Below are 13,601 nucleotides of genomic sequence, written 5' to 3' on the forward strand. Positions count from 1 at the left end.
GGACCTGATGTTGAATTTTACCAATGAAAATCACTTGTGAAATCTGAAATTCAAATTTCACATCAAAATGTGCAGTAGGTCCATAGAGTAAAGGAAGATCACTGGTGTTTAAACATTCATTCAGCTGCACAACACAACTCTCCAGCATCATGCTGTCTACTTTCCCTGAATTCAGCAAGCAACTAAATAGACGCTTACTTCATATGAAGTTTTCTCCCATTTCGACATGTTTCAGAGTTCTTTCCACTACATTTATTGTCGGTATTGTGGGTTTCTTGCATTTTAATATTTTTCCGTCACCATGTTTTATAAATAGATGCTGGAGTCGTGAGCGTGTTTATTGGGAGACAGCTGGATATGATTACCTTCCTGCCGTGTGGATTCATTGTATCAGCTTTCTTGGCTGGGCGTAAATGAAGCCCGTGGAATGGCATTGGAGGAATTGCAGCGTTATGCGGGACTGTTATATGTGGCAACACAAAGCCAGTAGTGTGGCAAACGGCCTAGTCCTCTCACTGGGTCAGTACTATGAATACCATCAAATCAGCACAGCAGGATCTGACACAGTATGAGAAATAGTATCAGTGTTGTGTGACACTTAGCTCTGTGCCAAAACCTAGTGAGCAGCCTATAGCTAGACAGCACTTTAGGGCATTTCAGACATGCTTTTGGACAGGGTTCGAAAACTGCTGCCTTCAAAGATAACTAATTTAGGCCCAATTTACTCAGCATTACTAGACAAATTAGATTAGGGGGAAAAAAACCCAAAATAACTGAAATAGTCTAGAGAAATGTTATAAATAAATAAAAGAACAAAAAGCATTCCAAAAAATTTTAATCAGCAAGCATGCAGTAAATTGATCAAAAGTGACGTTTAATGTTATAAAATATTTTCTTTTCAACTTTTAAAGAATCTTGATTTTTTTTAGAATGGTTTCCACAAAATTACACAGCACAACTGTTTTCATCATTGATATTAGAATGATTTCTGAAGGATCATGTGACACTGAAGACTGAAGAGTAATGATGCCGGAAATTCAGCTTTGGATCGCAGGAATAAATTACATATTAAAATATGTTTTTTTTTTAAATTGTAAATAATATTTTACAAGACTGCTGTTTTTACTGTATTTTTGATCTTAGCCTTGCTAAGATTAAGAGACTTCTTTTTCAAAAACATAAAAAAATCATAATGACCCCAAACATTTGAATGGTAGTGAATATTGCATTCGACACTGAAAGATAAAACAGATCATTTTAATTAAAACGTGTGAGTGTGTGCTGTTTATTTCACATATTTATCATAGCAACATGCTTATTAGACAGTAGACAGCTAGGTTTTTGAAAGGAGCTTATGCCACAACTTTACAAGCAGTACCTGTATATGTAACTTACTTTAAGTTGGATCACCATGCCAGTACAGTATAAACTGATGAGTGTTGTGAGCTTAACTGTGTCAGTTGTATATTGAGCATGAGAGTAACACTTTAAAATGAGCTGTCCTCACTTGCTCCTTCAGTGCGCTCCTTACATTGCCACAGAGGCCACATACATCAGTAAAGCCTGTGCAGGATTTGAGGCATTTATGTAAACATGGTAAAGAGAACTATGAGTGACATACAATACAACAACCAGACAGCTAAAGGAATCTGACAGCCTTTAGCTTCTCCATAGAGCGTGTGCTACAAATCCCAAGCCTATCTCATGTGGGACCTATCGCTGAACGAGTGATATCTATGATGGAATGTAAATGCATATGTGATAAATTATGGTAAGCTATTTATATAGATTTGCTGAGGAATAAACTGAATCAATATGAGGTACCCCTGACAATCATCTGACAATATATATTGAGTAATTCAGGCCTATTTATTTTAATGGGATCCAGGGTGAACCACATCTAGTCTAACAGTCCAGAAAATACTATTGTCATTTCCTTTCTACTAGAGAAAACAGTGTGTGTGGCTGCCATAATAACACAGGAAATAGGTTTGTCCCCCGCATCTGGTTCTGCTCATTTGAGTGTTGATTCCTCTAATGCCTCATCCTTCAGCATGGACATTTAAACCTGCCCTGATCCCTATATGCAATATGGAAAATCCACCCAAGCAGTTTTTCGACCCATTGTGCATGGAGTGCCAAGAAAAAAAACATTGGATTGTGAAAATGACATGAGATGATGAAGTGAACGGTAAGCATGAGGGTGGCAATGGTAAGACGAGCAACCAGCCGAATCTTCCACTCAACTCTAAAAGTTCATCCACCATGATCAAAAAACATAAAAAAAAAATGTTTGCTCGCTTGCTCTTAGGTGCTAGTGCACCACATATGCAGTTTATCTGGCTAAAAATAACCAAGCAAAGAACATCTGGCAGTCTGGTATGATATTCCATAAACTGTGCCAATAAAAACATGTTTAAAATGATCAACATGAATCCGTTACGTAATGCCTCCTATTATAGCGGAGGGAAATTATAACTAGACTATTTACTAGAATTTTGAGAAGCCCGTGTAGATGCTTGTTTCTTTTGGCTACATGCAGGGGTTTTACAAAGTTTGTCTAACCTCAGTGTGCACAGGAATGCTTGTGTCAAACCAACCACAGCAACCTTTGGAAAAGCACAATATGTTCAATTAAACGTACGTCCTGCAGGTCAAATTTCATCTAATTAAATCACAACTAATTCTGGATTGCACTGCGATGCACATTACTAAACAGGAAATGGTGTAGCCTGTTCCTGTTTGGGGAACTAATAGAATAAAGATAAACAAAATTATATTACTAGAGTTCAACATATGTATCTACTTGGCCACAATGAAGCTAGTCTTGAACATAATGTAAACATTATAATATATAATAAAATATATTAGGATAATTATTTATACCAGTTTTTATACTACTGCAAAACATATTCACAATATTCACAGTATATCAGTTATGCTAAAGATCATATATACTGTATATTAACATACATAAAGTATATGAATATGCATGCATGCAGTTACATCATGTGCATTTAAATGCTTTTAACAGACACTGTTCACTGGCAAACATTAATATTCATAGTTATGCTAAATTAAGAAAAGATTAAAATAATATTTAAAGAAAATATTCAAGTTTTTTAAATGAACACTCCTCTAAACAGCACATAAAAACAAAGCAGACTGTGATTGGACACTTTATATCTCTGTCAGAGGTATTCTCGCAACCGAATCCTAATGGCCCGGTCATGTGGCAACGAATAAGAATTCAATAAAGATTTAAAAGTCAATAAAACGCGAAATCCAATTTCAAGGTCGATTTCAAAAAACTTGCGAGAACAAAAAAGCAAAAAACAAAGTAAGATCAGCCAATGCAAATATCACATTCATTGGCCTCAACTAACCTAAATCAGCAGGTATTTACTTTGCTCAGAAACCAAGGTTAACAAAGAAAAACAATATGCAGATATCCCTTAAAATCAAGATGAAGGTTCGTCCAAATGTTCTCCTGCAATATATAGTGAGTCTGAATGCATTCACAGACTGAAACCAGCTCAATGTCACCGGGGGGGCAGAACAAGAGCTCCAGTTGACAAAACAACATCTCCCCGGACCGCTGTGACGTTACTCACAGTGCTTTCACCGTGTGAGAGTTAGTGAAGGTTCCCTCCAGAGATCCCGGCGGAGAGCCAGCTGGTTTCCATTAGCATACCTCAGCTAGAGAGTGGGGGTCCTGGCTTCTTGCGGGGAGACACTAACACCCGGATAAATGAGAGGAGAGCCGTGCAGACCTGGCCCTCGGGACAGCAGCCAAATCACGCTTGATGACGGGGGATTTGTGCTGCTTTAAACTCGCCGACTGAATAAACACACTCATGTTTTGGAACATATTTGAGTGTTGTTTGACAAACCGATACGAGGCTTATAATTGTGAGAATCCATTAGAGAGTGAATCAGTGCATTTTTATCTGCATCATGTTGGATTGACTATTTATAGTAAAGTAATATTTTAAAGAAATTAATATTTTTCACTATCCAGCCAGGATGCATTAAATTGATCAAGGGAAAAAAAGTGACAGTAAAGACATTTATAATGCTACAGGATTTCTATTTCAAATAAATGCTGTTCTTTTGAACTTTCTATTCATCAGAATCCTGAAAAAAATGCATCACAGTTTCCACAAAAATATGAAGCCGCACAAACTGTTTTTAACTTTGATAATAATACGAAATGTCTTGAGCAGCAAATCAGCATATTCAAATGATTTCTGAAGGATCACTGAAGACTGGAGTTATGACGCTGAAAATTCAGCTTTGATCACAGGAATAAATTACATTTTAAAATATATTCATGTAGAAAACAGTTATTTTAAATTGTAATAATATATATATTTAAAAAAATGACTGTATTTACATCTAACAAATTCTGCTCTGGTGAGTATAAACTCAAAACAATCTTACAGACCTCTAACTTTTGAACTGCGTAACTCCTTTGCTCTACTATACCACCCAGTGCACATAAAAACTGCCTGACATGATCCATAATACAACTCCGCTAAAGCCGTGCCTGGCATGACCAGTTTAAACAATCCTAAAACACGTCATAGGCACAGATACTTTTCTTACACAAACAGCTCTGCTAATGCAAACACTTCTCACAAATGCACAAAGAATACAGTGCAATAAAAGTATGTCTCACTTACATAAGGCTGACAGGTTAATTCAAAGCTGTGCTAACAAGGTCAATTTACTTCAGACCAAGTTGAAAGTGTTTGCTATGATTATACTCTTGATATGTATACTATGTACTTTGGAATATAATACAAATTCATACTGTAATTATAGAGAAAATTCTAAATTAGATTAGGTTTACACGTTCTGAAGAAAACGTGAGTGGTGTTTGCCCATGCAAAACTCGCCGTCATGATGTCAAAGTGCTGTGGGATGAGATACACACCAAAGTCTAACATGAGGAGAAGTAGTAAGGCCTTAGAAAGCACCAGCAAATACCAAAAGATAACGGAGGAGATAACAGTTTTCTCCACATGGAACGACTAAATATCATGTACATGGATGGAAACACCCGAAAAGCCTTCTTTGTTGGACATTCAGACTGTAAATTAAGTGAGATACAGAAGTTTCTCCACTGACAGACAGGATCCACGTCAAATCTACCGAGACAAGTGTGGCCTTCAAGACAAATGAGTCTCTTTACTGTAGATGAAGTGTGTTTAAGCTGCTTGATCCATTAAGGATCACCCAGTGAGATGGCATGATGATCTGCCCACCCAGAACACAAGGACAACTTTAGAAGGCATTACATTACAACTCTCACTCATTAACCAGCCGTTAAAACACATATTCCTCTATCTGTGTTTCCCTAGTCCAAAAGAGTTTCTCCAAAACATTTAAAACATAAAATAAACCACGCTGACTCATTAGAGCATCAGTGAAAAATGTGCAATATACAGCAGCTCTCTATGGTTGTTTTAGGCCTTGAGAAGAGATTGTACAATGTTTGATTGAAAGTACAAACACAATGACAGATGCAGCAACAAATCTGCAGTGTCTACAAACAAGATGAAATATTAAGATGCCTTACGTCTCCCCTTCGCTACAGTAAAGCTGTATTCATGTGTATTAGTTAGCAGACATTTAAGGGTCATTGTATAAAAAAGGAGCCATTCGATTTCAAAATTGTGATATGTAAAGCCTTTGCTCAAGGTATGATACTCCATGCTTCTTAGGGAATTTAATGCTGTATTTAATGCCATAAATACAGTTTCCAATACTCAATAGCTTGCTCTGCAAAATCATGGGAACAAGGTTCACAATTTAAAGAGTTAGTTTACCCAAAAATGTAAATTATCCCATGATTAACTCACCCGCCTCAAGCCAAGGTGTATATGACTTTCTTTTTTCAGCCAAACACAATCAGAGTTATATTACAAATATCCTGTCTATTCCAAGCTTTATATTGGGAGTGAATGGTACCTTGCTTTTACTTTTATGATGGATGGATGGAGGCGCTTTTTTGGGGGGCTTAAAAAAATTTACTATCCACTTCCACTATAAAGCTTGGGATAGCCAGGACATTTTTTTTATATAACTCTGATTATGTTCGGCTGAAAGAAGAAAGTCATTTACACCTAGGGTGGTTTGAGGGTGAGTAAATTATGGGATAATTTAAATTTTTGGGTGAACTATCCCTTTAAAATGGTCCCCTACTCACAAAACTAACTAAATATATTTAACTTTTTTAAAAATCTTTCTTCATACATACCACATTTGTTGAGTTAAGTTGTTAAAAGTCATTATGAAAGAACACAAAAGCCACATTTTGTAGAATGACCCTTACCAGTCTTACAGCTGCAAAAGGAAAACCATGTGTGAATGTGCTTAAGACTAGGTCAGCAAACTCTATTGTCACAGGCTTAATGTTGTTGGTTAAAGCATATTTGTATCATGCGCTGTTTCGTGTAAAGCAAAAACAGGAGCATGGTATGGGGCAAACCCTTCCTGTAAGAAGATCCCCTATGGAGAAGTGGCCTGCAGTGACTCATAAAGCAGAGCCAGTGAAGTTTACAGGCTCTGTGTGGGCCTTCTCGTCAGAGCCGGGACGCCCTGAGGATACTGACGCTGTGATAGCAGCCTGTTAGACAACAAGAGGCTAACTGTGTGCTCACAATGACCACTGTCTCTCGGCCGACTCACAAAACAAGGTCTCTCATTAAGTACGCTGCATTTCAAAGGTAGTTGTTTGTCACCTGATGGTGGGCATCTCATTTGATAGTGAGACTTTATTATAGGTCACTTAGTGAAATTCTACTTTGACTCAAACCACACAAGCTCCTACATGATTTAATCAGAGCTCGGCACCAAACACATGGATAGTCCTTTGAAGGCAAGATTGCAGTAAATGGCAACACAATTTGGTAATTTCCTCAGACAAATCTATCATATAGCTTCAGAATACAGCACACAAGTAATTTAGCTTGTGTGCACTTTTGAGTTTTTAACGAGCTTGACAGTCAAAATTGCCATACTAACTATTTATTTAATGTGCAGGTGTGAAATCACACCGTTTTCAAATTCATAGCTTGTTTTATTCGCCAACCAGCAACAAATAAAAACCAATAAAAGCTACTTTTTCAAAGCAGTTACAGAAAACTGCATTTGGACATATTTGGTGCATGTTGATAGAGTGAAATAAAGTTCAGCACAACATGGTTTGACCTCCAGCACAGGGCTGTTTACAGCACAGGTCATGGGAGAGAAAAGACACCGGGTCAGTCGAGGACAAGTGCAAACAACATCACATGGACCAGCATGAAATCTGCGGTAATGATACATCCGGACTACAAGTCACCTTTCTCTATAGTGCGCTTTTTACAATACAGATTGTATCAAAGCTTGTTTGTTTCTAGAAGAAAATTGCGTCATCGTCCACCTTAAGTAAGGCAGATTAATAATATAGTTAAATATAAAATGTCCCCAACTAAGCAAGCCAAAAGCCAAGGCAACAAGACACATGTAGTCAAAATGAGATGGCACTCACAACCCATTTTACTCTCGTAATGTCATGCATTTCCTGATGAAACGGCACATTTTATGAGAAAGAAAGTAGGCTGAGACTTCATGAGTGAGCGTTACATATCATAATTGATATTATTCAGTATTAGTTTTAGTAAGGTGGTATTTAAATGCTTTGACGAAAGATTACAATGACAAATTTTATTTGTTGGGATAACATGGATGAATGCACAATAAGACCAGGAATGTCCATTACGGAAGTAAAATGGGTAATTTTTGATTTCATATTGACAAATCCCTGGAGTGTGAACCTGTGGAACATGAGGTACGCTGGGATATCTTTGAGTAAACTCACCCTTACAAAGGACGTGTACTGATGGCACTGCTGTCGGTTGATTTCCAGGCTGAAACGCTGACTTACAGCACCGGTCTGCTCAACACCGTTTCCAAAATACACCCGGGCCGGCAGAGCTTTGTGTCTCTTATCTGCATCCGCTGTTAGATTGTACAGCAACTCTGAGGAGAAAAATAGACACCCATATTTCTGTAAGACAACAATGTGTAAACATCTCTCAAACATGCTCTGTGTCTAAACACTCACTATCAGAAGCATTCCAGGGCGATTCTAGATTTAAAAACAAAGTCAAGTAAGACGTCAAGTTCCCACTGTCAAAGTTGTGGAAATGAGAGAGAACAGTACAAGAACATTTCTTGGGCCACGTCCAAGAGTTAAATGTTTCATATGTGGAAGTCTGAGAAAACAGCAAGGACATGAAGAAAAAATATGGTTCAAACTGTACTGATGAATCAATCAAAAATTAAATTAAATACAAACTTAAATGAATGAATAAATAAATATTTAATGAAAAACAAGTACATTGCCCCCAAAACTTTCATCAATATAATGCAAATAAAATATCATTATCATTACTGTTATATTGTGATTTTTTAACACATTTAACAGATACATTATGATGTGTACTTAAAATTATACTATACAATTCAAACAATATAACAAAAATTCACATTACAATAATGAGATGTTTTCCATTAAAGAGGAAATGTCCAGAATTCTCATCAATACAACGTCAAAAAAATTAAGTTTGGGCTTGCTCTTAAAGTATGTTTCAGGTTCTTTATGAAAAATAATATTACATTTTTCTTTTTGTTTTCGGATGAAATATGATCCAGACATCTCTTGGTGAGATTCATCCATCTACACCTACAGGCTTTTCCAAAACCCAGAAATTGATCAAAAACACAGAACTATTGGACAGGACCCCAGAAATAGCTGCTTTCTTTTCCACTGCCATGAGTGTGACTGTAGGAACTTGATGAATATCTTGACAGTTTTTGTGATGAGGTCAAATGTTTAATTGCAGGACCCTTGTTCCAATCCTGACGGTGAGTAAGAGCTATTATTTCTCTGCTAGTCTCACAGGGTGTTACTCTAATGAACGTCTATGAGCAGGAAGGGGCTCCTGGACCAATGTAGGGGATTGTTCATTGAACACATCCAGCTGTGAGCGCACTATGAGCTCACTGACTCCGGCCTACAGAACCAGGGCGTTCCCCAGACACAAGGTGCACTTCCCAATGCGAGTGCCATGTGGAGCTAACACTAGTGCTCTGTACTGCCCTGAAATGTCCCATTATGTAACACTCCCTTTATATACTCCATCTCCCATTAGGCCACACCCACTCAGCAAGCAGTGGCCACACCCAGCGGTTTAGCAAGAGGTCATTCTCATGCAGTCAGGCTAATTGAGTCAAGTAACAAAAACTAAATATCAGAAACAAAACAACTAGTTTTAATGGGGGAAAAAAGCCTTTTTTCCTGAGCAATTTTAAAACTATATATAATATCGGTAACATTATGCGGGAGCCAAAAGTGATTCATAGTGAATTACTGTTTAACAAGAGTATGTAGTTATGGGTTTAGTGAGTAAAATAAAATAAAATAATAACAATAAAATAATAAAATAAATATAAAATAATAAAAAATGCAATGCAATGCAATAAATTAAAATGATCTAAAATGCATTGCAATGCAATAAAATGCAATGCAATAAAATAAAGTAAAAACCCCAAAACACTGAACCAAAAACCCTCCCAAAACCGAATCTATAGTGAGTCACCTATGTGGCCAGGTACATGTTTTCCTCGAAAGCTCATGCATATGGTGACATTGAAGCAGTTGAGATGCTGTGGGCCCTCGTGACACTGCGGTACTGTGATGTTTATTGAGACAGGCAAAAAGATGGAGACGTCCACAGAGATCACCGGCCTGGACCTGTCACATGCAACAGCAAAGAAAGGTCAAAGCTACACCAGAATGGATGGGATGATTATAAGAGAACACTAACTAGGAATTGATGTAATTAAGCTTTTCTTGGATCAGAAGTGCACAACTTACCTTAACAAAACCACACTGTCAGCCATGAACGCCCCTATCGTCACATCTGATATGGATGAAAACAAACAAACAAAAACGTTTATCTGGAAGGTCAGGAATGATAAGATGTTATCATAAGATAACATTCAGAGCTTAAAACTAATAATTAATTGACGTAATTGCTGAGATAAAATGAAATATAAATATTAGATGAAAAACTTAAAAATAGAAAAGTTGCAGTACTAATTGAAATACTAAAACAAAAAATATATAAAAAAAGAGGAGTAATATAGAAATAAAAAAACATAAAAACTAATAAAAATGACAAAAGCACATGAGAACATTCTTAAAACTTAAGCTAAGATAAAAAAAAAAATATATATATATATATATATATATATATAAAAAAAGCAAAATATGAATAAATACTATAAATATACAGTAATAAAATCATTTTTATTACGAGGTTATGATTGGTCACCACTAATTAGTAAACTCTAATGCAAAACAGCACAATTATTGTACATGCTAACTGCTATCCAGTATATACAATAAGTGATTTTTTAACACTTTTTTTTTTTTAATTGTTTAAATCACTTAGAAGATGAAGTCTTCTCTGTTGATATTCTCTTTCGTCTCTGTTTAATCAGTGTCCGCTGTGGAATGCTGTAAACAAAATGCTTGCTGGCCACAGCACTACGAGCTCGGCATGAGCAGACACAACGTGTCAAAAAGCGGCTGAGAAAATTAAGCAAACACCACTTAATCTACATTCCTCGGATTAGTCAAGCATGGAACATTCTCCATCATATAATTAATCCTGTCTTGGACCAGTTTCTTCTGTGGATGCAAAAAAAAAAAAAGATGAGTAGCATCTTTTGGCCATTTTTACAGCAGCTTTCACATCATAAGCCCAATCGCTTTGGACAAATCACATAATTTGACGAATCATCCATGTCATGAGTTACACAGTGAAGTTTAATACCTAGAGGTTTCCAGAATGGAATAAACGAACTGAAGGTCGTTAAAATTTTTACATGTTTCCCATCTTTACGCAGAGATCGCAAAAGGCCAATGTAAGTGGTCTGGCACCAGTCATGGTTTCTCACTGAATGCGGTTGGTTTTGATCTAGTTAATTCGGAACATTCTCAATGTTCATTCGAGCAGAACTATAGCCAAGTTTCTAAAGTAAAGCCAAACCTGGATATCCGTTTCCATCCATGTCCACATTGCCGGAAATTGACTGGCCGAACATTTGGAGGGTGGGGTTGATGCTTCGCCCAGACAATCTCTGCATACGATCAAGGTGAGAGAGAAAATCACATCAACCAATCAGAGACGTTTCATAACATCTGAATTAACACGAGCACACAGAAAAGAAAAAAAAACAGTAATAAAACATCTAGAGATTTCAAAATGCCACGCAGTTCTACACATTTCCTTTCCCTTGCGTGTTCATTTATTAAATATTTGAGCTAATTTGATTATTCTTTTAGCTACCAATATCCGTCTAGCACTCTCAGCTCCATTTAAGGCATTTTCCCACAAAATCAGCCGATAGATATAATCTGACCCTACTGCTTACCCATCAATCAAACTGTTAAACTGCATGAGCTATTAGGTTTCTCAATAAAACAAGTGACCCATTGCCAACTAAATCAATCCATCAAACTCATTTTAAAACAGTCACCAATCAAACTCAATAGCATCATAAATAAACAGAAAAAAACTAAACTAATGGTTGACTCTACCGTATACTGTTGAAAGCTGACAAAATAAATTTTTTAATAAAATACATATAAAGTAATATATTACAAAAAACAAATTTGATACTAATTTTCAATGAGTAATAAAAACAGTTGAGCAAATCACTTCAGCAAAATAATGGTTGATTACCATTGAGTACTTGTTAACTATTCCTGTGGCATCACCATGGTAGATGTAAACAGCTCCTCCGTAGTCATCCTCTTCAGGAGCTCCAATCGCAACATCTACAGCACAACAGACCAGCAAACAAGTCAAGGAGAAAGATGGAAACAAGGGAGAAACAGAGAGTAAAGCCGGACGCACACTGTATGATATTTACCACGATTATCATCTAAATTTTTAAAACATTTCTTTCGTCTCATTAATGGATGGAAGAACATGGCACATGATTTGATCGGCAAATCGTGACCAAAGTCTTAGCTGAGATAGACAGTCTGACTTAATATCTCGAGTCTGCCTTGGCTTTTACTCAAGATCTTCCTGGGGTCATTACGGACAGTCTGACGAGCAACAATCGTAAATGTTAGAAAAAACTGCATAGTTTGCAGCCGGCTTCAGGGAGACTGCCAGAGACCTACGACTGGAATAGAAACGCTAGAAGTGGATTTGTGTGTGTCGAGACCCCAATAAATGACTGTTTGCTTTAAGCTCATCTCTGATAGAAAGACGCTCTGCTAAGTCACTTAATGGACACTTACGTGTTTTTGAGAGCCTGTAAAGGTCTGTGAAACTTCAGGGGGGTTGAAACGGTGTCATAAAAAAGCCTTGTGCATGAACAGCAGCCGTACACATTTCACTAACACATATTCGAAATGTGCTGAGCTTTGAAAACTTTAACATTTATATAAGTGCTTTGCTTTAAGGTTGACAGTTTTCATGGCATCTGTTTGCATATAGTTCATCGGATTTGTGATTCCGGATCGGTTTCGTATATGACGAAATTCTGAAACAATAAAAAACATTTGTATAATGCAAATAATTATAGAAATTCCTGCAAACACTAAATATGAAGCACCAACCATTAATATCTATATTTATAGGGTGAGATATTTTTGCCACTTGAGACTGAGACAATTTACTGGCTTATTTACATTCAAAACCTTTAAATAATTAGCGTTCAGGGTTGGTAAGATTATTTAATGTTTCTCTTATATTCCCTAAGGCTGCATTTATTAGAACACAAAAATACAGTAAAATATTATTCAAATTTAAGTTTTCTATGCGAAAACTATATTTTAAAATGTAATGTATTCATGTGATGCAAAGCTGAATTTTCAGCATCATAACTCCAGTCTTCAGTGTCACATGATCCTTCAGAAATCAGTCTAATATGATGATTTGATGCTCAGGAAACATTCCTGTTTATTCTTATTAGTAGTTGTGATTCTTAATGTTTTTGTGGAAACCTTGAAGGATTTTTTCAGGATTCTTTGACGAATAAAAAAGTTCAAAAGAGCAGGATTTATTTGCAATAGAAATCTTTATTAGGGAACAGACCCCCCTGTTTTTCACATGCTGATGTAAATTTATACCCAATAAGAGGCAGGTCAAATAGAAACAGGTTAACCTCATGTAATCTCTTTATGGTTACAGCCTCCTAAAAGACAATTTACTACAACACTGACCCCTCAAAGAGTTAATCACAGATGCTTCTTGATACACACGTACATTTTTACTAAGATGCTTGATTGTTTAAATCAGATTCTTGTTTTAAAGTGCTGCCAACCCCCTCGCTGTCCCACAACGGAAAGATTCACTTCCTGTTTAATCTGACACATCTGTCTCCACTTCTCAGATATTCCTCAGGCCATTTGAATTAGCTTCATAGCTCTAATTTCTTACCACATGAATGGATTTGTGTTTGGTCTTTTATTATGTGATGGTCAGTCTCCCTAAACACTTTCAGTAACACTTATGAGGAAA

The 13,601-nt window shown here is 36.6% G+C and overlaps 1 protein-coding gene across 1 annotated transcript in view; it reads right to left on the minus strand.

Moving 5' to 3' along the window:
* The window catches only part of itga9 (integrin, alpha 9), a 91,789-nt gene that overhangs the window by 48,855 nt on the left and 29,333 nt on the right, over window positions 1-13,601 (minus strand). Inside the window, exons 11-15 of the mRNA XM_056250663.1 lie at window positions 11,808-11,902; window positions 11,112-11,202; window positions 9,932-9,977; window positions 9,654-9,808; window positions 7,871-8,031 (exon numbers count right to left, since the gene is read on the minus strand). Of these exons, the coding sequence (XP_056106638.1) occupies window positions 7,871-8,031; window positions 9,654-9,808; window positions 9,932-9,977; window positions 11,112-11,202; window positions 11,808-11,902 (548 nt within the window). The remainder of the gene's footprint in view (window positions 1-7,870; window positions 8,032-9,653; window positions 9,809-9,931; window positions 9,978-11,111; window positions 11,203-11,807; window positions 11,903-13,601) is intronic.

This window comes from Rhinichthys klamathensis, unplaced genomic scaffold (genome assembly GCF_029890125.1).
Source record: "Rhinichthys klamathensis goyatoka isolate OS25496 unplaced genomic scaffold, OSU_Roscu_1.1 h1tg000072l_1, whole genome shotgun sequence".
Classification (NCBI taxonomy): domain Eukaryota; kingdom Metazoa; phylum Chordata; class Actinopteri; order Cypriniformes; family Leuciscidae; genus Rhinichthys; species Rhinichthys klamathensis.